General features: G+C 31.3%; 4 protein-coding genes across 8 annotated transcripts in view; all 4 read right to left on the bottom strand.

Annotated features, from left to right (window-relative positions):
* Slip1 (SLo interacting protein 1) overlaps nucleotides 1-25,099 on the bottom strand; it is a 161,437-nt gene that overhangs the window by 25,639 nt on the left and 110,699 nt on the right. The gene's annotated exons all lie outside the window — the stretch shown is intronic.
* LOC105424453 (uncharacterized) overlaps nucleotides 1-25,099 on the bottom strand; it is a 73,386-nt gene that overhangs the window by 16,648 nt on the left and 31,639 nt on the right. The gene's annotated exons all lie outside the window — the stretch shown is intronic.
* On the bottom strand, nucleotides 9,535-18,594 carry LOC148937609 (uncharacterized). Its single transcript, XM_089072031.1, has 7 exons — nucleotides 18,323-18,594; nucleotides 17,676-17,792; nucleotides 17,439-17,529; nucleotides 17,131-17,276; nucleotides 16,824-16,956; nucleotides 16,607-16,708; nucleotides 9,535-16,338 (listed from the first exon to the last, which is right to left on the bottom strand). Exons 1-6 carry the CDS (start codon nucleotides 18,553-18,555, stop codon nucleotides 16,655-16,657), a joined length of 774 nt encoding a protein of 257 aa, XP_088928157.1. The 5' UTR covers nucleotides 18,556-18,594; the 3' UTR covers nucleotides 9,535-16,338; nucleotides 16,607-16,654.
* Nucleotides 20,694-25,084, bottom strand: LOC148937608 (uncharacterized). Of its 3 annotated transcripts, none has more exons than XR_016138194.1 (4): nucleotides 24,610-25,084; nucleotides 23,951-24,067; nucleotides 23,205-23,851; nucleotides 20,694-22,326 (listed from the first exon to the last, which is right to left on the bottom strand). XR_016138194.1 is itself a non-coding variant. In XM_089072027.1 (3 exons), the coding sequence occupies exons 1-3, from the start codon at nucleotides 24,834-24,836 to the stop codon at nucleotides 23,740-23,742; spliced, it is 456 nt and encodes a 151-aa protein (XP_088928153.1). In that variant the 5' UTR covers nucleotides 24,837-25,084; the 3' UTR covers nucleotides 20,694-23,739. The 3 variants fall into 3 exon arrangements, 1 of the variants encoding a protein (XP_088928153.1); XR_016138195.1 differs by having other exon boundaries at nucleotides 20,694-23,337; nucleotides 23,485-23,851; XM_089072027.1 differs by having other exon boundaries at nucleotides 20,694-23,851.

Below are 25,099 nucleotides of genomic sequence, written 5' to 3'. Positions count from 1 at the left end.
TTAAAGATTTCCGATTTCATTGATTTGATAATACACCATCTTCATATAATAATAATAATAATACGTTTATAAGAAGATTCGCCGATGAATATAAAAGTTGCACAGCCAAATAGAAATACGAAAGAGTTATTATCGAAAGACGTGACGATATATCGTGTTAATTATTGATTAAACAAAACAGAAACTATCTATGTTTCAGTTTTCTTGAAATATAACAAGCGCTCTCTTTCTCTCTCTCTTTCTCCTGCCCATCCCCCATCCCCTCCTCTCTCCCCCATTTCCCTCCCCGTTCCCCTTTCCCTCTCTACAATTTTATAATATTTTAATATTTTATCACTCATACTCTCTGTACGTTATTAAAAGAGACAATATGTCTTGCCAATTTGAGATAATTTTCTCGACTACGTTGCGAAAAATGTTTTCGCATAAAAGAATCCATTAATATGCTAATAAAATCACGAGTAAAGTAAAGGGGTTGAAATCTTAATTTTGTTTTATATATCTCGCCAACATCCCTGCGTGTCGGACAGCTTCCTCCGCCAAGCATATTTCTCTTTTTCCTCCTTTCTCCGCGTAAAAGGGCATCCTCGACAGACCTTTTTTTCCATATTTCTCTAGTAAAGTGTCCCGTTCCAACCTCCGTTCGCTATTCGTCGACATTCATCCAGCCTCACACCGGTCTTAAAGTCTCTCCACGATGTTCACCCTCTCCCTCCTCCTACCGTGTCAAGTCGTTCCTCTTTCCACTTTTCCTCGTTTCGCACCAAGGGGCAACTTCTTAAGTCTTCCCTCTTTTTCTTATTTAAAGTCCTCAAAGAACCATCGTTCCTTCTCGTTCGACGCATGTGCGCGCGCAAATAAAAGCATATTAACTTCGCTTAACTCTTTGATGACTATACGTTAGCTGCTTAAAGATATAATGTGTTTCACGTTAATCTCTGAGATCATTCATATTTTTTTTTGTCAAGTAGAAACATAGTGAATAAGTGGCAAAATAAAAGATTTTAATTCAGTAGACAGTATCTAGAAAAAAATGGTATACATTCTAATTAAACATATTTCTCTCTTTGAAAAATATCTTCGCCTGAATAAGATAAAAAATTATACATAAAAAGATGAAAGATAAAATCCATATTTAGTCTACGTCATAATTAAAATTTGAATACTTTGCGATACTCTATTGATTTCAATTGTAATGTCTCTTCCGAATACTTTCACCGTACTTTTAATTTCCCGTTTTTCACAAAGCACCACCAGTGCCAGACATTATTTTTATCAATACCGACACTGACAATGATTTCGTGCACCATTCGCGTCGTTAGGTATCTATATATAATGTCTCTTTATATAATGTACCGCTCATCGCGTGACGATCAACTGCACATTAATGTTTAACTCGTATGATGTATTCGCGTCTGAATTTAATAAAAATTATCTTCTTACATGTGATTTTATAAAAAAATTCGCATTTTTTTCTCGAATTCATTTTTCAATTCATCGCTTCTTAAAAATATATTTTTTAGAAATAGAGCTCGAATAACAAAAAATATAATAATTAAAAGATAATGTAAACTACTATACTACTGTAAAATGTAGAAAAATTGATACAAAAATCTATCATTTATTTAAAATAACATAGATATACAAACAAATTTATTCACATTTGCTCTAACTGTAACTAATAATTTAATTTATATTCATATCTCAAGCATGGCAGTTGTTTCGCGCGCTGTAGAAATTTCTTTCGATTTCCAGTAAATATAGAAATTTACGAATAAACAATTTTAAAGTTAAGAAGATCTTCATTTAGAATGTTATCTAGTACTATCTAAAAAAATCGTGTAAAATAAAAAAGACGATTAAACAGTTTACATTGCAAGAATTTACTATTCCTTAAACTCTTTGCTTCATTTCACTCGTTCTTTGAAAGGAAATTCTGAAGAGGCAGTGGCAGCGAAGAACCCATCAAGCGAACCATATTTCTTTCGTGCCCAGTTTCGAAACTCTTTACGAGACTCTTATTAACCTTTGAAAAAAATAAGCTCTCAGTAACAATAGACTTTTAACGCATAACGTTTAATAAGATGACGCATGAGTCGATCGTGTGCAACTCTTGTATTTGCATTATATAATTTATATTTGGTATATCTTATCAATTGCAATGCAATTTTCGATAGTTTTCACCTTTTCGTTAAAGTAAAAATCAATTCTCTTACTATAAATTGAATCTGAATTCAATAATTTTTAAAGAATAGAATATAGTAGATGGCAACTATTCAGCAAGCAAAATAGAGGCCTTATAATTTTCTTTTCTTTTTTTTTAAACATTCTTTAAACTTTTCTTTTATTTTATTAATTTGTTTGTTCATTCAATAATTTTCGCCATAATATATCACTTATACGAATAAAAATATATAAAATATACAATAAACGATAAATAAATAATATGAAATAGTGTAAAAATGTGAAACATTAAAACGCAATTTTTGAACACATTTTCAAAAATATCTATATAAAAATTTTATAAAGTCCGAAATAAAAGATTTATGTATCATACATCTTTATATTACTCTTGAAATGCGAATAAAATTTTTAAAACATAATACATAATAAATGTAATAATAAATGTAATAGATGTAATCTATTCTTATCTTGTAAATATTAAATTTGCAAGGTCAGAAACAGATTACTTCAACCTTTTCAGTATAAAAAAATAAAAATCATTCGTGAAATTTTAATGTAGTAACACATGTAACTCTTATCCAACCGATTATTTTTAATTCATGAAAAGATAATGATAAATATATGCTATAAAATGCATAAGATATGAAACATATGTGTAAAACGCATGCGACACCATAATCTATTATTTTACATATAGAATATATGTAAATAGAATAAATAATACATTTATAAAATATTTATATTTTCTAAATATATTTCTTTTTTTATACATATATGCATATTATTAGATAGTATTTAATATCATAAAAAATAGTTAGAAAATATAATGAAATTGTGGGTCAAAAGTGACTCGGCTCTTTATAATCGGCTATTTAAGCAGGAAATCCGCGTATCAAACAGTAGATTTGCTAGAAAACATCTCGCAAAACTTATCCCCGTAATTTAATTCCGTTTGCGAATCATCGACGTCGACTCGACGGTGAGGCAGGAATTAATGAAGATCGTGAGTTTATTTTGGATATCGGATAAGATTTCGTCATTTGATAAGCGCGGCGATATTGTCAGTTTCAGAAATCATCAGCGGCAGAAAGGGATTGCTTAATCAAGCTGATTGATAGATCGAATCGCTTTGTAACAGATTCTACCGATGTGTTATTAGTATGATTCGACTAACGACAAACCAAAACGGATAACGTCGTATCACTATGCACCTGCATTTCGATAATAATTGCATCTACTAGCACCATGGAATTGAACGATGCAGTGAAATAATGAACGATGTAGTGAAATAACTGAACATTCTTTTCATCCAATGAAAATGTTTTGCACGTGAATCACAGTATCATTGTATATATTTATATACATTGTACATATTTATGTACATTATCATACAACTTATACTACAATATAGTATAGTTATAGTAATACAATGTATCTTTTATTGTAATTAATAAGAATATATATCCATATGTAGGAAATTCGGAAAAATTAACGAAGCGACTGAGATTCGAGATCTTCAGGGATCTTTTATCATCATCGTCCCCAGCGAATGGCGAATTTTCAAATCTCCTAAATGCAAAACAGATCTCTGACCACCAGCGATGAATCCGGGGGATGAAAAAAGCTCACACCCAGGATGATTACTTCCATGGTTGGCGCATTAAAGCATCAGGACGCTTTCAGGACGAGGAAGGAGGAGAACGGAAGCCCGGAAGCCCATCAACGTCGTCGAGAGCAAATCCTTGTATAATGGAACGATCTAGCCGGGGCCATCGATCGCGTACGAGGGTGCGCTTCTCGTCTCTCCACGGTGGTGTGTAACACCGACGTCGTGCGGTTTCAATTTTGCCGACGCTCTGACCATCCACGCATCTCCCACCCCTTCCTTCTCATGTCGGACGCAGCGAATATATCTTCTACTCGCTTACGAGAGAGAGAGAGAGAGAGAGAGAGAGAGAGAGAGAGAGAGAGAGAGAGGAGCATCTCACGCACTTACATCGCAACATCGACGCGTCTGCTGCCACAACGCGCGTCTGTAACTTTGATAGACGCATACCAGAGGAGGCTGTAACGTGCTATGTTATTAATGGCCCGGGTATTACGTTCTCCTACGTTTGAAACGTAATTTGGCGAGATTTATACGAAGGATATTTTGGGCGATAAGCGAGTGTGGAAAAGCGTGGCGATGGCGTGGTAAAAATTCTTGCGGCCAAGAGAATTTACACGACTTTGCTCTCGCATCAAAATTTATCGGCAACCATTTTAACAGATTCACGATTCGATGTGTATTATAATGTAGCAATTTATTAATAATCATTCAAATCAAAGTTTTTCCAAAAAAATTTTTTATCTTTAATATTTAATATTACTACTTTAAACATAGAGTTTCTTTAAGAAATTTTTTTTACGCAATTGTTTATTTGCACACATCATCTTGCTTTTTTAATCTGTAAATCTCTAAATCAGAATCTAATTGTGAAACATATACATAATTTCTAAAGATATTAAAAATTAGAAAGTTTTAGTATCAACATTTTAAAACATTTACTGATCTTTATAAATACTCCATCGATTCTTAGGTACCCCTTTCGTTCTAAATTGTATCGTACATACGATCGAAGGGATTTCAATTTTGTCGGTAGCAAGAAAATTCTCTCACCCTATGTCGGATCTCGTCGTTCATCCAACCCCTTCGATTACGAGAATGTATCGCTCGATTACGCAGGATCGTGTCACCGCACGATAGCGAATTTACATCGCGATCCTACAATCCTGTGCAGAAGGGTGATGGAAATCAACCGATATTGCCGTACCTGAATGACGACAGATCAGCTTGATCCTTTGATTGATAACTATTCGCGATCGATTCTAAAAGGTACCGTCTAAGCATCACCGTCATGTCACTCAAAGATTTCACAGATTATCTTACCATATTACACAAAATGGGGCATTTAAAACAATATACTTGAATATTTGTAATTTAAATATAAAAAGATTACAATAACAAAAAATTCACAAACCTATCGAATAAAATTCCACTATAACCGATGATATATTTGATCATTGAAAAAATTTCTTTGCACTTGTATTTTACTTGTATTTCATACGCGTAGTATGGACAAGTATGTACAAAGTTTAGAAACAATCATTATTGTAGATTCTCGTTCTCTCTTGATGAAACTCGACGGTGGTTGACTCGGGGTTGAGTCTTTGTCAAAGTACACGTTACAACATTGTATCAACATCGGTTAGACGGTTTCTCCGCATAGAATAAGCGAGTTCAAGGATGTGCTCGAAAGTTCCGGCAGAGATGCGCGTTCTCTCTCTTTTCGAATATCTATTCACGTCCATTCTTTCTTAGGCCTCAGCTTTATTCCGCCATATTTCAAAGGTTTTACCTTATGCGCGTCTATGCAAATCTCGATAGCACCCGATCGGATTTTTCGTTAGAGTGGAGAAGGATAGAAAAGTACTCGTGTCGTCAGAAGCACCGTATCGTTGTCGCAAGAAATCAACAAAGATATGAGAAAAAAATATATAACCATGGTTTATATTTAAATTGTATCTGCAAAACTGTGTTCATAATTATTTCTTTGCAACTTTATAGTCTACGATCAACGTTTTTTCTATTTAATATGAGTTCATGAAAACAATGTATCTTGTATAGGCGTTACGTAAGTGTTTAGAAAATATTTGTAGAAACTTTCCTGATAATAAAAAAATCCTGATATTGAAAAAGAATATGTAAAAAAGTAAAAATACTGCAAATATATAAAAAAAAACCTAACTTAATTTCTGATTCAATATAATCTCTCTCTGTCGTTAGATTATCACGAAATTATTCTGAATCATAGAGAATTATCTTCAACGCAATATTATAAAAATACGAGATCTAATATCAGAGTGGGGAAGTAATACGTTACTTGTAACGCCGCTACAGTTAGCTTTTTTAATTAACGATAACAAATTATTTTTAAAAAGTAACTCTCCCAACTCTGCGTATAATATCTCTTACAATTATGTAAAACTCAACAATTCCTAAAATCCTGTGGAACTACAAACGTCACTACAAGCAAACTTTGATCGCTTAAGTTAATTAAGTGATGGTCAGAGTTTCAAGAGACGATGTGAAACTCAGTATCACTCCGTATCGCTAGATGCGACGGACGAAAACTATTCTGTGTGCTGCGTCTGTGCTGCGATCGGACGCGGCCACAAGAAAAGCATTGATTCGATGGAAAAGGCATTATGCCGAGGTCCCAGGAAGCAGTCTCGCGTCTCGAAACGTGTCTTGAATTTACAATAAGCCGACGAGCGTGCAGTCAAATAGCATCCTGCGGCGAATCGAAACCACCTGGCAGACAGATCTCGTTTAACTGGCTCCTCGCGCTTCGGTGGTCGCCCATTTCGGGCTCTACCCTATTCGTCCGCGTGCGTTTTCCTGACTTCGGAAATTTCACCAAGTGACAAGACATACTCAACGCATCCTTTCCGTACGTCATCACGTTAGATCTTTCACATCATTGCAAAATTATTTACTTTTGATATCTGAATATAAGTAGAGATATATCTATCATTCCATCGTCAAGCGTCAAGCATATTTTAAAAGATTCAGTTAACAACAACTCTTTCAAGATAATTTTTTTCATAATAATATTTATTTATATTAAATTTTATATATATATATATATATATATATATATATATATATTTATTTTATAACTACAAATAAAATTATGATAATTTCTAATTATAACATTTTCTATAAAATGCATTAAGACTATTACATTAAATCCGTGTAATTAAATATAATTTCTTTTCTCAAAAATTATTTGATAGTTTGATTTAAAATCAGCATTTTATATACGACAACAAAACAGATCTAACAGATGTAGATATAAATAGTTACTATAGAAATATCTAGATGAAAAAGTAATAATCTGGGTATACAAAAGAAAAGTGCTATACATTGCTTTTAAATGCGTTTGTTTCTCTGCTTTTACTTCAACATCAAAGATCCGCTTCATTGGTTCTTGCGAAGTTAAAACACTTCTCCTGTTATCTCGTTTTCGACGAATGAAACTTTCTCCTCGAAGAAGCATCGCAAGAGAAACATCAATTCACCATGAATCACCGAGTTCGCAGAGTTACAGATCATTGCGAAACTTGATCTACAGTAATCCATAACCGATAGATGAGTCCCTGTGCGTGATAAGACCGAGTTTGTTCTCTGCGAATATCTCGCGAAATCAATCTACCGCGGTCTATCCATCTCTGTCAGTTTTTCCGAACATCCAATAGTCCTCCCATACACGATGCTTTTTATGTTTCTTTAATATCTTTTTCTCGTCGCTCAACTCCAGACGATGTTTTCGAATCTCATCCCATTAAAAATCTAATTTAATCAAATACCGATTGCTCTAACGACATAAAAAATAAAAAATAAAAACGACATAAAATGACATAAAATTAATAATTTTTCTTATATATTCTCCAATATTATAATTGATTAGATTAGAAAAACTAGAACACAACTAGAATATTTTTCAATAATGACACAAAGATAAATTATAAGCAAGAGAGTTTTCTTCTGTATCAAGTCGGCAATCTTTTAAGTGGCAGTTAATTCCCTCGAAATTCATCCTTGAATCCCGTGTACAGTTGGTTTCAATCTCATTACATTCTCTTCTCAGTTCACAAAGACACTTATATATCCTCGTTCAATCGCAGAAGCGGTGTAGATTCACCGCAAAGCATCCGGTAAAGCACTCGTAGTCTCTCAAGTAGTCATGAGTAGATTCTACACGACAAGATCGTTCTGTCGCCGGCAGGGACAAGTGACCTGTCTCTTCCCGTCCTTCCTCAAATTCAAATTCGAATCTCCTTCTCGATGTTCGCTCGATTCCTGCTTCTTACATAGATATCCGGTCCTTCCCTCCTGGTTTCCTTTTCCATTCACTTTCTCTCTGTCTCTAGTGACGTTTCTCCTGGTGTTCCACCAAATCCCCGAGTACGCAACTTGGCCTCTCAAGCACTTCTCCGCACACATTTATGCAAATCTAGATGACATCGATCAAACGTATCGGTGGCTAGCAGATAGGTCTGAAGAGTCTCGTTAGATAACGTCATAACAGAAACGGAAAAGAGAAAGGAGTGCAATCCGGTTTTTCTTTGTCGTAACCATGTAACTACTGCCGTCGTTGTTCACCGTCGTTGTTTTTACATCATATTCATGATAACGCGTTGCTTTTGCAAAAAGTTCAGCCTTCCTCATTATAAGCGATCTCGCCTCATTTGGAAATTTCATAAATCGAAATGAGTCCGTAGCATGACGCATGGGAGACTCGTAAAACCTTGAGGCTACAATGGCCCATGAAAGATCAAATGTTGCACCCGAGGGCAACAGAATCTCGTGCTCGACAGAACGGTATAGAGAAGTAGACGTGGCACCTCGAGATCGACGTAGATTCTCGCAGAAAATGAAATTTTATCACTCGGAAAAGCATTGAAAGTGAAAATATTATGTGTATCTGAAGTAATCCTCGAGCATTGTGCAAAATTATTTATAAGTAAATTAAAGTCATTCCTTTTATATACCTACCAAACCTAATTCAAATAATTCAATATGCAAACTTCAATTTCAAATAATTATGTTACTATCACGTTACTATTATATTATCATTTATAATTACTAGTAAATAGCATATATAAAATATGTATATCTCACACATACACACCACACACACAAATTAAATATATTAAATGTGAATATATATTCCATTATCCAAAGTATAAACTTTTTAACATTATTTAATTGTATCTTAAAAAAATATTTTTAAAATATTTTATTTATAATTAATAATTATATAATCAAAATCTAATATTATCTAATATTATCTCTTTACAATTACAAATAGAAATTCGATTTAGCATTTCAAAGCACTACAGATTGCAAACATAAGATCGTGGAGCCACATCATCTAGATGAAGTTCACAAGTTAGATGAAGGGTTTAAATATTATCATCAATCGAATTATGTGAGAGAAGGAGTGATGAGCATTAATCAGCAGTACTTTGGACGCTTTCGGCGGAGAAAAAAAGATTCTTGAGTTAGAGAAAGGGTAGGGGTGCCGAGTTTACCGTAGCGCCCGTCGTTGTTACCGCGATAAGAGCCGATAAGTGCGGCGCTAGGGCCAGCAAGAAGAAGAATAACTCGGACGTGTTTGCACATCGATCATCCGTTTTGTCGAGACGGCCGTCTCGCGAAAAACGAGCTTATCTAAAACCTTGATGTATCTTAAGGATTGTAATGCATGTTCCTTTCTTTTAATTTTCAATTTATGATGTATCTTCTTTGGAATCTTATCTTCTTTTTTCTTCCGTCTCCCTCCCCCCCTTTCTCTCTCTCTCTCTCTCTCTCTCTCTCTCTCTCTCTCTCATTCCTTTCCAAAGAGTTTCTCAGTCACTTTCTGTGATAAACTCGAGCAAAAAGTGCGCATTTTATATGTATCAAGTTCTTGTCATTTTACGTGTCAAATGATCACACTGATTTTTGACAACGCAATTGAATCAGCTAGTTTCGAGCTTATACATAAGTATAAAGCACGATGTACGATAAATAACATTATCGTTATAAATTAATTTAATAAGTAAAATTTAATATTTATAATACTAATTAACATAAATCAGCTTAAATAAAATAATCAGCTAATTTTCATTATTTATAATTATAATGTAAATCGAGAATGATGAATAATTGAATGATTTTCATTTGATTATTCATCAAATGAGCGCTATCGCTCATTTTCAGCCTTCACATTCAGACGATTATAGAATTTTACGTTTCCATATCACCGTGGATTTCTCAATAATAATCGGATTTCTAATTAACGATGATTTCAGCGATAATTTCGAGTTTGCAGTTATACGGCGTTGCGTTTTATCCGCAATGCGTATTGGGAACACCGGGATATGGAGAGACGTTGTGCGGGGGGGTGACGAGAAGGAACGCGGAATCTACGTTGATCTGCGCTCTATTTGATTACGGATGATCCGACCTGAGTCGGCGATCCGCGCGCGCGAGTACTCAGACCATTCGAGTCCCTCGCCGAATAGATTAGGAGAGAAAAATCCATGAACCCGTGCTTTCAGCAACGAGATGTGGATCATTCCAGGAGAATTAATACGGTAACGGGCAGCAATCTTGTAAAAAAAAAGGGGTGAGCTTCTTCTTGCCTCTCCTCTCAAATGGAACGCTATAAACCCAGCGAAGCTGGGTATCGTACGCTTTTGTAAAAATTAATCTTCCTCCTTCGTAGAGAGTCGATCGTGATTCACAATGTCAACTTTGAGATGTAAAAGTATGACAAAGCATTAATACCTTATTTTTCTACGGTTATGAATTCTCGATTCAATCCGATCTAATAAGAATTTAATTCGGTTTGATATCAAGCGATCTCATTAAAATAAATTTCATAATTTCGGGAAAACACTTACACTTTCGCGCCCAAGTTAATATTAAAAGCTATTTAAAAGTCAAGTTAAAAAGCTGCCACTGCTGTAATCTGCTTGCCGAATTCTCGTTAACGAGAAACCGATTTGAAATTTATGAAACAATTTTTCATGAAAGGAAACGCATAATAATAATAATAATAGTGGTACACCGCTGTATATATCAATAATTACATGGATTATTTCAGAAATTTTTACGCATCAGCATGTTAACCGCGAGATAAATGCAAATAAATTGTGAAATCTGACAAAGAAAATAAATACGGAATAAATATCCGTAAATGGCAACAACTGGCGAATTACACAGTGTTTTGTTCACGTACATGTTCATGCGAACATGCGGCTGTCTAAATACAGACATTACGGAGTCGCAATCTAATAATTGTTACATCTGTTTGTGTACAACTGCTCTGTGTTTTATGATTTGATGGCTCGTTCACTCACGATCGTCCGTGGGTTAGTTAAGCTTTGCACGTCGTAAACTACGTCAAATCAAAGCCGATTAACCGCAGTAACCTTACTATCAGTTTCCAATTGCAGAACAAACATTCTCGCGTTGAATAGTTCGAGGATTGCTTGCTGTTCCCGTTTATGCGAGAATTGAACAGCGGTTAATTAATCGTATTTCGGGATTAAAAGATAAAGAGAAATGTTACAAATGTAAGGAAAAATATCTAAATATCTAAATAGATCTATATCTAAATTTGTAAAATGAAAAAAAATTTTAAACATGCATTCGTTTATTTCAGAAACAGCGAAAGAAGTATTCGCACTGCTTTAGTACATACGAGTACATTAAATAACTATAATAAGTCAAATAATTTCATCTTCCACTTATCGTTAGATATATATTTTCTCCATAAATATAAAAAACATTAATTTCTTTAACTTATCGTAAATAAATTAAAAATGCAAATTTTATATATATATATATATATATATATATATTAGGAATAACAAAGCGCTCGATAATATAATCTTTATAAATCTAATATAAATTTTTTTTAAAGTCTTATTTGATGAAAAAAAATATATAATATACATTGACAGAGACTTTTACTTGTGAACATAAATTTTTGAAAATATTTCATCTGATATTTCGCTGCGAGAAAGCGAAACTTGAAAGCGAATTGAAACTTCGGCTACGAACTTTTCTGATTTCTTTCAGTGCAAAAGGCGCAAAATTTTTCCGCCACGCGTCACAAAGGCATCGCCGTGGCCAAGGATCGTTAACCGTTTGGAGAAGCGCTGGTCGACGACCGACACAAACTGGACGGAAACTTAGAAGCTGTTAGTAAGAAAAAGAAGGAGAAAAGAAAGGTAGAGACTGAAAAAGGGAGAGAAAAAAACCGCGCATCGAGCTAGCGATGAAAAGAGAAGGCGTGTGAGCGAGCAAGTGGACGAGGAGAGGAACAAACGGGCGAAATAAGTTTCTGTATTTCTAAAGCCGACCGTTCCTCGGCAAATACTGCCGCGCTTCGGCATACAATATTATCACGCTGGAGAGATCTAAACCATCACCGGTGGTGTTACCGGAGAATTCAGGCCGAATTCTTCGAGTTCATTCGCGGCGACGAGAGATGAGTCTTGACTTGGTTCTTCCTCGGGCCATCGAACTTACACTTTCGCGAGAATGACATATCTCCTGTTTTTGGTTTGGAAAATGTTTCGGATTTTTCGTGAGTTCAGAAATAAAAGCGGTTTTGCCATTGCTCCGTCTGATGAAATAACTTTTAACGTTTTAGTGCTCATTTTTTATTGATAATTGAATAAAACTCCTTTTCTCATTAGATTAACGAATGCTTCTGCGTTATTTTCAGAAACATATTAATACTAGAAATATTTCAGAAACATTTTTTTGATTAGAATTAATTTTGTTTTAACACTAATTTTATTTATGCCAAAAAAACGTATTTAAAAAGTAACAGAAGCAATATATTTATAAATTATCAGTTAAAATATCTTTCAATCGTATAACATAGTTGCATAGTTTTTTCAACCGTATCAATGTCTCAGATCGTGCCAAACGTTAAAATTATTTGATCAACAAGCTAGCAAAGAGGCAACACGCGAATTTATTTCGCAGACTTGCGTTGAATTCATTAGACACGTTTTCCATAAAAATTTCGTTTGTGCCCCTCTCGAACTCTTGGATCGAGCAACAGAATATTACTTCGTTACTTGGGACATTTTACTATGATATAAATTATGACTAAAATATTAGAATCGGCTGAGTACCAGCTGTCGCAAGAGAGACTCTTTCATCATATCAAATAAATATGCATGCTATATGTGCGTCGATGTACGCACATATAGCGAATGAATACAATAAAAATACGAAAAATACTATTCGCTATTTAATATGTATTAAATGCATCTGTCGCAATTTTCACTTTAAACCTGTCAAAATGTATTCAATGCCGAGCAAAATTCCGCTAAAAAAAAATCGCTAAAAGAGTCATGGGTATATCGTTATATATCCCCATTCTAATTACTTTTGCAACTAAAAATATTTTCCTCATTTTAATTATGTGTCAAATCATGTTTTTATAAAATTTCATTTCAGGTACGCAAAGAAATTAGCAATGACATTTATTATAATAACATATATACTATTCCCTATCAACGATTATTAGCAATTTTAGTCTTAAATGTAATATAGTTATTACTTTCATCGAAGATTAAAAGAGATAAATTACAAAAATTAAAAAAAAAAGGATATAAAATTCTCTCTTTTGTATACTCTGTTGTCAATAAGTAATTACACCGCGTAAAAAGGAATTCCAAAATTTAACAATTTTAACAATAGAAAGAGAAAACAATTATTCCATGCGAAAATTCGTATCAATCCATAAATAATCCACGTTACGTCGTAGGAATCGATTTTCCTTCGTCGCTTCGAATTTCAGCAATTTTATTCGACCGCGCTCTGGAATGACAGATATGCAACGATATACATACAATGTGTCTCAGAATTTATGATTTACCTGTTATAGGCAAGTAAAGTAGCTTAAACTAATTGTAGAAAAGTAGAAAAGTCCTACACCATCACGCAATCGCCCTGTTTTGCAATTTTCAAAACAGTTAATAAGACATTAATTAATAAAACTTTCTTGCCGTGTGATTGTGATTTGCGAATTTTGGGGCATCCTGATATATACACTGCATGTATCGCGCATGTATATTTTATTTAATTATGGTATTAAATTATGGCTTTACGATATATGCCACGTGCGCATCGTATATATAATAGATAATATTAATTCAATCGTGCTCTATTGTTCCATATTCGTTCTATTATTCCGCGTCGGAGAACTGGGCCAGGCGAGCGCATAATCCCGGCGCATAAGTCGTGCGATCATCAGTGGCCTTCGATGGGAATTTCCCTGCGAACCCCCCCCTCCCTGATTGCCGGGACCCAAATGAAATTAAAGGATACGCTCGCGAGTCGGACCAACTCCGGCGGATATATATGGTATACCTGATAATTCTATCGGCGGCCATCAGGGAATAAACTAATTTCGGTGTCCTTTGTTCTTCGTTCTAACCGCGCTCGCGCGCGCGACAAAGAGCCCTCCGAGGCTCTCCGCTCTTCCAATATATGTATAATACCATCGGAATCTGTCGGCACGGCATAGCGGAGCACGGTCACCCACCTCTATCTACCCGCCCTCTTCCGTCGTCACATCCCTTCGCGCAAACCACCGTCCAGGGCCAATACACGATTAGCCGGGCATCGATCACCGCATACCCGAGCGCGAGCGCAAAATCGCTTTCGACTGGATTTCAAAGGAACATGATGTGTTCCGAGGAAAATTTGCAGTTGCAACTGCTAAAATCCTTCGTTGTGCTCTCTTTCAGCTTCGCTTTCTCTCGCTGATAATCGCAGCTTAGTTGCGCTTAGACAACTTCAAAAAAATCATCTAAATAAAGATAAGATAAATTATATTTAAACTTATCTTAGGTAAAGTAAAGTATATGTGAAATTAACAAAGTATATACAGTATATTTTACAAGCAAGTGAATAAAAATTATTGTACAATTCGAAATTTAGTATATTCTGTTCGTCGATAAATTCTGTTTACGTTACGATATCGGAAGAAAAGTTTCGTTTTTACTATAGCAAAAATAAATTATCAATAGAATAAGCGAACTTTTAGAAACTTCAACTTTTTATTTATTCCTAGTAAATCCAAATACCCCGTCGAAAGCACGCGACATTTATTTCTTCCCGATTTGGCGAGAGATATAGAAAGAGAGAGATAAAGAGAGATTGAGTTAGAAATGAAATTCGGTTTGAGCAATGGTGAACCAAGGTAGTCCTGAGGAGAGTTCGGAAGGTACATCTCAAGAGAAGTGGGATCGAGATCGAAACGGAGACACGGATGGGGTTCTGATTGGATAGCGACAAAATAGAATTGGATAGGATATACATGTACTGGCTACGATATTGAATTGACTATGGGTGACCGGATGAATCTCTGTGAAATTTATTCAATCAATTCCTAACCTACGAAGATCGGAAAAACCACGAATGGACCAGGAAAGCAATGATTTTCTACCATGTACATGATTTCTACGCAAAACAAAGACTGATAAATCCTCACGTAGAAATTTAGACACTTATCACGAAACTTTTTATGATTTAAATCAGGAACGCAAGATTTCAACTGGCGAATTTTCAAACGGCAATACCATTAGCAATATTATTTTTTTGTGCTATTATGGATTCTGAATGAAATTAGTTTCGTGTTTTTTAATGACTAATAAATGAAACAACATAGGAAATGAAATATTGATCAGTCACAGTATAAAAAAAAAAAATAACTAAAGTAATTTGTACATCACATATTCTTTTCAAAAATCTTCTATCTTCTTTGTTATTAAAATGTCCTTGCTAAAAATCATAGAACATAAAAAACATAAGAATGAAGTTTCAGGAAGTAATAAATAAATTAATAAATATATAGAAATATATGTATATAAATATGTATGTAATAACGGTAGAAAACCTCTATTATTTTCAAATGCTACGGAAAATTAAATAAGAAAGAATAAATAATCAACTGCGATTTGAGATAAGCTGCAATCATTCCTTGCTTGATTCCACTTGATCCGACTTGATCCGATGTAGTTCAATAAATTCCAAGGAAAAGAAACCGCAAAGAAAAAATTGTAGAATCCTTAAGGTTACAACATTAAATTATTATAAATTGCATTATATTATAAATTATAAGTAGAGTTTTTACTTATCTAGATTAATATCTACATTAACTTTGTATTCTTATAGATTGTATAAAAACAAAGATGTTTTAGACATATATTTATCTGTTGTATCTTGAAAGATTACATAATTTTTTCCTAAAAATAGATATTTATTATTCAAAAGTGAAGAATTATGTAAATTTATGTAATCCGATTATCTAAACGGTGCAATAAGTAGAAAATATGATCAACGCTCTCAACGGCATGTATTATTCAATTCGTTCAGCTTCGTTCAGGCGGTGTTATAATTAATTTAGCACGCTAATGACAAGCTTGCTTGTAATTGCAATATTTTGAGCTCAGATTCGATACATCTTCAGCTTTCCGTCCGTTGACAGTTTGTTTCTTTTCTATCTATATTTTTTTCTTAAGCTGCATCTAAAAAAATTAGAAAGAGCAACTTGTATTGTAATTATTAAATATAGCGATATAACCTACAAAACACATTAATTTTTTAATTCATTTAAAAGTCAAATCAGGAAAATGTCCTGTTTTGATTCAAAATTCGAGTATATTAATATTTTTTAATTTATCTACATCAAAAACGAGTTTACGATTTAATAAGAAAAATAAGTGTTGTCCTCAAATAAAATTCTCTTCGATAAATAAAAACGATGTCTTAGGCATTTATTTCTTTTGTACTTACCTAGTATATTGTGAATTATAATATACTGTTGAATTACAAAGTATCACATCACTGCTGCGTAGAACACACAACGGTGAAGTACGACACTGATGCCTTTATTAGCTGGAATAAAATATATCTTGTATTGCAATTTCTTTGCCGCACATAACGCATTTGTGTATCCACAATATGCATATATAATACATATGTTTGATATATATATATATAGTAATTTTACCGAAGCGAAAAGCTCTAGAGACATAACAAAAACTCTGCCAAGATTCAAGCTGACAGCTTTGCTGCCCCTTTGTAAGAGAAACAATATCAATCTCTGTATGTGCAAAGGTGTTACATACCATCGAACGTTATACCTGCGAAATAGAATAGCTAGACAACGAATCGAAAATCGGAATAAATGTAATAATAATAATTCGGTATACAAGTATACTACTTTACAAAGTGTGTTAAAGTTCATTTTCAGTACATATAACAATTCGATAAAAGATTTATTGATACACTTTTATGGAGACAACGGTCTTTCTTACGCAGTAGAATATACGTTTTCATTATGATCCGTAACTTCTTGTCCAGCATAATTGGCTAAAAACAAATATAGAAAAATGATAAGTACAATCACCAAATGTACTAAACATTGATCAATATCATGTCCAAGCGGCGCAGTCACAGAAATCTAAAACATAACATTTTGATCAATGTTATGTGTTAATATTAATTAATTTTGAGTAAATAAAATTATAAAAATTTTTCTCAATTTTGATATTGGACATAATTTTCTTGTGAAAAGTCATGTTACACTACACATCAAATACATATAATAACGCAAAAAACTCACTCCGTAAAGATTGAGACTTAGACAAACTACACCAACAATTATTAAACAGAAATGCGAACCTTGAAAACTAGATAATAAAAATGCAGAGAACCTTAAGATAAAATTATTTATTTAAATTTATTTAAATTTATTATCTTTATGTTATGTTTATTAAAATCATTATTAAAATAATTATTAAATTAATTTAATCATTATTAAATTAATTATAAATTTTAATTAAATAATATAAGTACTAACTTAATAGCTTTACGATGAATATCTACAGCATAAATCATTTCTCTATAAATTATAATCTCATCCTCAAAACTAATATTTTCCTGCATATTTATAGTTATTGCTTTCTTGATGCGGTAACTGTAAATAATTTTTTTATTATAAAAGAAATTATAAATTAATGTAATTATAAAGTTACTTTAAACAAAAGAAAAAATCTCTCTAACAGAGTTATTTAGTACTATTATAATAGAATATGTCAAATACAGAGAAAAAGTGTTTGTTGTATATAAAGAAAAAAAATTATCAAAATTATCTAAGTTATTAAAATTATTACATATGCTATTATAATTTGCAAATTATCTCATTAATAATCTAAATACATTGATTTTTATTTTGCTATATACATATAGATATTTTTTCAATAATATATTCGTTGTAAATATAATAATAGGCCTATAATTATATTCCTGTCGAGAAACAAAATTTTTCCAATAGATTTTACTCGATATTGAATAGTTTACAATATAAAAGATTAAATCATTTTTACGATGCAATAATAGTGACAATATTACGATCGCAAAATTCTTTTTTTTTCTGTTTTAGATAACAACACATTTTGCTTATAAATCTCTATATTCATTCCAATTTGAGTATATTGAATCCTTTACCTGGCAATTTTAAACATTCCGCAAGCGTGTTTGAGATATGCTATAAGCATCATTCCTGTTGCTACCATTGTAGTTCCACCGATACAAATGGCTGCCTCTACATGCAGCATGATTAAATAGAAATAGTTGTCTTGGTTAAAAAAATATTTCGGCCTAATGTTTTCTACCACAGCACGCATATCAGTCCCGTTTATAAAGAGAAAAATACCGAGAATGCGCGATAACATTGGCATAGAAATAATAGATAATAGACTGCTTATATGAAACACTAAAGATAAAAAAGCAATTGATATTTAAATCATATTTAATCTAAAATTTATTGTTTTTAAATTTCAAAGACTGTTGTACGTTTCAAACTTATTTGTTTTTAATTGTTTCTTCATCTGAAAATATTTAATAAATATATGAAATTTTGAAAGAGAAAGAAAGAGAGAGAGAGAGAGAGAGAGAGAGAGAGAGAGAGAGAGAAAGATGTTCAAAAATTTATTTAATTTTTCTTAAATAAAATTTTTTTACATAATTTTTTTGCACGTTTGATTTGAATAAAATGTAAGAAAAAAGATCTATAATAAGATCCGTAAATAGTGTAATAAAAATAGATCCGTAAAATAGTGTAATAAAAAAAACATTTTTTTTATTACACTATTTTTTTATTGTTCTTTTCGTAATAAGGATATGAACGATATTAACTTTCCCCTTGTGCCAAAAAGCCTCGGTCTCCCTTAATCCTTTTTTCATCTCGTTTCTATTACAACATACACTAAATAGCTTACAGATTATAATAGCTGTATAACGCTTCGCATTGTTTCCATATTCTTTTATAATTGCAATTTCATTTTCATCCTTTAACGTGGCATAGATATATTGAAGATATTCCAACAATCGCTTTACCTATCATGTCAACAATAGTTGTTATTTGTATTGTAATTTTCGAAATAACCAAAATTATAAAAGGACTATTTGATTAAGTGCATTTGATTAACTTACAGTCTCAAAATTAATCACGAACGAATTGTAATTAATCACATACATAACAAAAAATAATGCATTTGAGAGAACCTTAATGACAAGATCAGACGTGCATTCCACAGTTAAAAATACTCCAAGCTACAATCAAAATTTATTGAAAAAATAAAAAACCTTCATCTGCTAGTTCGTTAACTAATTAGAAATATAGCACATTCAATTGCCTTCTATTAAGCGTAACAATATAACAAAAAATTTATAACGCAGTTATTACATTATTAACTGTGATAGCCTTTCCAAGTGATAGATAAACTTGCACTATAATTTTATTTATTTCGCGGATTTCTATTGCATTGAAATCGCATCTTGTACATATATTATAATTCATGCACATGTAAAATATTTTTTTACATATTGATACTAATTAACCATTAATTTTTATTATTTCAAATGTGCACTAAACTTGATACTATTATTATAATTAAATTTTCAAAACTATAAATAATAGATATAGCATGGTTATTAAGCAAAAATGGATTAACAGATATAACATTTAAACATTTTTCATACTCAAAAGCTTTGCGTGAACAGATATCCATAAAAATCATAATTAAAAAAATAAACTTACCTGAAATATAACAGCACTAATCAAGATACCAAAAAACAAACATAAATGAAGCTGAACGAGTATTGATCGCTTATAAGGCCATAAACCGATCGATAACAGAAGAATACGATTGAAGCTAAAATGCTGAGTAATACAGATCATTACTTCGTGAGAAACGATATGCATTTGATAGACACACAAAGAAGTCAACAAAGATATTTGCGTATTTCCTTCTTTTAAAATGTCAATAGAAATTTAAAACTTCCTTTCTTCAATATTAATTCAAAATTACTTAAAATTACTCAAAATTACTTCGACAAAAGTATAATATGAGATAATAAAAGAAAAATATTATCATGAGGTCAGACTACGCAACATGATAACCCTTATAGGTAGAGTGAGCGATTAGACGATCGATTAATTTGACACCGAAGAAAATTCAACCGATATTTATTTCCCACAGAAAAACATTCGCACGATACCCTTTCATCAGAGTAATTTGCGCTGGCGCGTCTTTTTTTATCGTGACAACCTTATGTGTTTTATTCCCTCGTGTACCTTCGCGCGTACCTATCTTTCTTTTTTTTAACAGTAATTTCGATGGTCATTCACTGGTCATTTTTTATATGTAATGTAGAAAAGACATATTTTGGATCATTTGACATGAGCGATCGTACGTATTTTTTATATTATTAATATGTCATTAATATATCATCAATGTTTATTGGGTTATCGTAATAGTCTTGCAAATTCCCTCGCTTGGTTACGAGGAATACGTATAAATAATATTACATGTAATTATAGCTGTACAACATTTCCCATATTATTTTCATATTTTGTTATAACAGTGATCTCGTTCTTATCCTCTAATTTATTATAAATATGCTGAAGCTTTTCCAATATTGTTTTACCCATCATACTAATAATCCTCTGTGACAACTTAATTTTGAAAAATTTAAAAACTTGTGTGTAAAAGCAAGTTGTATATGATCAGAGACGTGGTAAATAACAATGCTGAAAAATAAAAACAATGATAGAAAAAACTTTGATTACGAAAGCAGGAATATATTTTCAACAAAGACAAATGTTGTAAACTACAATTAATAAAGTTATTTAAAACTTAACATTAAATATATTTCTTCACTCAGTTAGCTAATTAAAAATATAAAATAATCAGCAGATGCGATTAAAAACACAAGTTTATCTACTATATGATAATCAGAACATCAAAATAAAAACAAGATCTGAAATTAAAAAAAATTAAGTTTTATTTATAAAGCTACCAAGAGCAGAAGAATCTAATTGAAACTGAAATATCGGAATAATTTCAAATTAATGCAGATGATCACTCTGCGACAAACAACATGTCTTTAATCGCGAAAGAACAAAAATTTACTAAAATGCTAAGAAAATTTTAAAATGTTCCTTTTTCAAAGGGCTAATTCTAAATTACCAAATTTAGTAGAAATGTAATGTAAATTGATGGACAAACTGCTATCATCAGAGAAGCACATTCGGTTAAATGTTTTTGTTCGGAAAAAGAACGATTAGACGATTGATCGATTTGACGCCAAGGAAAATTCAATTCATGCTTATTCCTCATATTTGCATGATGTTTCTTCTTGATGAAAGTTCGCACAAATGTAATTTCCCTATCTTATCGTGGTGATTCCACGTATTTTATTCTATCGTGTATACTCTTCATTTTGCAATACTTTTAATTCTTCATAATACAGAATGATAGTCACTCATTATTCCGCTTCATTCATTTCACGTGTTCATTAAAGTTGTGATGTTTAAACGACTCCAAAATTTTACATTCATCACACGGAACATATATATCATATATAATTTATATTATATATAAATATTTATCAGAGATTTACCTATTATATTTCTCGTAGTACTGCATGAGGCAGTCTTTGATGCAAAAAGTAGACCAAAATTCATTATCGAATCTTAAGTGATTACAAATTTATGATTTAACTAAACAGTATAATGCCAAATAAAACAGTATAATAACAAAATTTAAAAAAAATCACTATTTATAATATATACATAATATTTCAATCCTATAAACTTCATGCACATAACATTCTATTCGTTTAAAAAAAAAATCGAAGTCTTTTCAATAATTAATATTATTCAAAAATAAAAGATGCTTCATGTTTAACAAATATCATCAACTTATAATATAAAAATCAAGTAATACTTCTGTCTATACTTTCGTTGTAAACAGTGCATATTACGATTCAGAAAGAAAGAAACGTTAATTCTTCAGGAAGTTTATCTAATAATGAAAAGAGATTAAAAAATTGTATTTAAACTTACCTATTCTATTACAATTTGTAATATCATCGAATGATAAATTTTCGCCTCAATGTTCCATAGAACAAATAACAGTAAAGTAAGATATTGATGCTTTCATTAACTAAAATAAAATACAAATTATGGGTTGTGTAATTGTGATGCACAAAAATGTTGCGAAACAGCAATGATGTTTAAAATGATGTTAATAAAAAATAACAAAACTAAGCATTTTTAAAATGGCAACTTATATCCAGAAATAACATTTCTTTGCTAATAATAAAATAATATTAGACTTCTGAATTAGATAAACTTTAAGTCTAAGATTTGCAATAACTTTGTTGGAAAATAATAAAGAATTAAGAACATTAAAAATAAAGAACATTATTTGTGATATCAAATTTAACGAAATTTCAATTAATTTTATAAAACAAAATAAAAATACATAAAGTGTTTCATAACATCAGGCATTGTTTATAAATATAGATTAAAAGAAAAGAGCTCGAATGGCTACCTTCGGTATATATTTACGGTCAATATTTACATTCTATAAAGGTAAGCAATTGCATATTAGACACAAAAATGACTTCAAAGCAAAATAAAAAAAGACATGTTTATATAAACTTTCTTCATTATTCTGTATCTCCTATTCGCTATTAAAGTAAAAGTACATGTTGAAATACATTGTGTATGATATAAAAAAATAATAATTTATATAATATACGATTTTCGTACATACTATATTTTCGTTATTTTTTTGCATTTCGATTCGAAGATGTGATTTCGAATCAAAATTTCAAACATATATTATAAACTGATTGCAAATATGATGTTGAAATCTGATCTAAGTAAAAAATTTTTATAATATTATTTTATTGTAATGAAAAAAATGCGATGTTTCCAGACATAAGTTGCTGCTCTAAAATTATTTACTTCATCAATCTTTGTTAAAATTTAAATACATATCGTTAATGTTGCTTAAGACACACAACGATTTTTTACCATGCCAAAAAACTCTATAGATAACACGAACATTCCGCCAATATTCAGGCTGACAGTTTTGGTGCCCCTTTGTAAAAGAAATAATATTAACTTCTGTATATGTAACGGTGCTATGTACCATCGAACATTATACCTGAAAAGTAATGATCAGAAAGCAAATCAATAGTTGCCAATGTAATAATAATCTTAATCTACTTAATTTATGAATTATTTTAATCTCTATTATGCTATAAATTCGTGAAAGATTTGATACATATTTGTACATATATATCTCTCTTACGCAGTGGAAAATATGTGGTCGTTGTGATTTATGAGTTCTTGTCCAGCATAATTTGCTGCAAAACAATATACAAAAATACAAAGTACAAGTAGAAGATGTAATATAAATTGTTGGAAGTCTCCAAAGAAGATAGCCTCTGAAATCTAAAATATAAATGCAAATATTGGAATTAATATTTTATTTCACAATAATCTTGAAACAAAGTCACAAAAATTTTGTGACTTTGATAAATACTTAATTTATCTAAATATATATTTAATAATGAGATAAACTAACGCCATAAAGATTGACGCTCAAACAAATTACAGCAAACATTATTAAAGCCAAGCGTGATTGATCACAACCAGAAAAGAATAATGCGGTAAACCTTTAACAAGAAAAAAATTTATATAATAAAATATAAAATATGTATAATTATATATAGTTGAATATATATGTATAGTTGCTATTAAGAACAAATACTAACTTGATAGCTTTACGATGAATGTTTACCGCATGAATTATTTGTTTATACATCGTAATCTCGTTTTGTAAATTAACATTGTTCAGCGTATTTATTGCTATTGCTTTCTCGATGCGATAACTGTAAAAAGTTACATTATTGATGTATAATTATATATGTGATTATATTCATATTCGGAGAAAATCTATTCGCTATATAATATATTTCACAATATTGTAACGATGTTATAACAATTTAATATTATAAAAAAAATTTGTAAAAATTATTTAATTAAAATTATTTTTTAATTAAATATTAATTTAAATAAATTAATATCATCAACTTAATTAATTAAATAATATTTATTATTTCATTATCTCAAAACAGATTTTGTCAAATACTAACATGTTTTTTCTTTAAGTTATTGTATTTTAGAACAATATGGATATTTCTTCCAACAAAAAACCTTTATAATTATTATTAATGACAGAGATTTTGCTTTAATATAAAATAGTTCATTGTGGAGGAAAAATCGAATTGCTGTTTAATATGAATTTTGCTATATGAAATTTTTTTGTGTCTATATATAAATTTATTTTAGATATAAATAATAAGAAAGAAAGTTTCGTATATATAATCACAATTTCTACATTTATTCTTATTCATTTATATAACTTTTTCACCTGGCAATTCTAAATATTCCGCAGGCATGTATGATATATGCTATAATCATCATTCCTGTTGCCACTATTGCTGTTCCTCCTACCGTAAGCGCTATGCCCATATGTAGATAAATCAAATAGAAATAATGTTCTCGACCGACAAAATGTTTAGGTATTATCGCTTGTATTACGCGTTTTATGTCTTGCTTATTCAGAATACCATTAAAAGCATATAATGCAAATGGCATGAAAAAAACAAGGATTAAATTGTTTATGTGAAACACTAAAAATATTAAAAGAATAATTAGTGATTTTCATTCAAGTCTTCAACATCGAGAACAATGGAAAACGTGTGCAAGCCACAATTAACAAAAATCGTTGTTTAACTGTGCAAAAATATTATTTGGCTATTTTGAAGACGACATTATCCATATCACTCCGATTCTTTTCCTATAATATAGGGCTTTCCTATAATATAAGCAAAGATCGGACACTTTGGGACAGACCTTGC

Source organism: Pogonomyrmex barbatus, unplaced genomic scaffold (assembly GCF_055798465.1).
Source record: "Pogonomyrmex barbatus isolate J1 unplaced genomic scaffold, ASM5579846v1 scaffold13, whole genome shotgun sequence".
Lineage (NCBI taxonomy): Eukaryota > Metazoa > Arthropoda > Insecta > Hymenoptera > Formicidae > Pogonomyrmex > Pogonomyrmex barbatus.
The sequence above is the reverse complement of the archived record's forward strand: the minus strand, read 5'-3'. Positions and strand labels throughout refer to the sequence as shown.

Coding starts and splice junctions, on each gene's coding strand:
- LOC148937609 (XM_089072031.1), bottom strand. CDS start 18,555: ATGCCAATGTTATCGCGCATTCTCGGTATTTTTCTCTTTATAAACGGG. Junction 17,793..18,322: donor GGAATGTTTAAAATTGCCAG/GTAAAGGATTCA, acceptor AATTATTTACAG/TTACCGCATCAAGAAAGCAA. Junction 16,957..17,130: donor GAAAACGTATATTCTACTGC/GTAAGAAAGACC, acceptor TCTATTTCGCAG/GTATAACGTTCGATGGTATG.
- LOC148937608 (XM_089072027.1), bottom strand. CDS start 24,836: ATGCCATTTGCATTATATGCTTTTAATGGTATTCTGAATAAGCAAGAC. Junction 24,068..24,609: donor GGAATATTTAGAATTGCCAG/GTGAAAAAGTTA, acceptor AACTTTTTACAG/TTATCGCATCGAGAAAGCAA. Junction 23,852..23,950: donor ATTCATCGTAAAGCTATCAA/GTTAGTATTTGT, acceptor TTCTTGTTAAAG/GTTTACCGCATTATTCTTTT.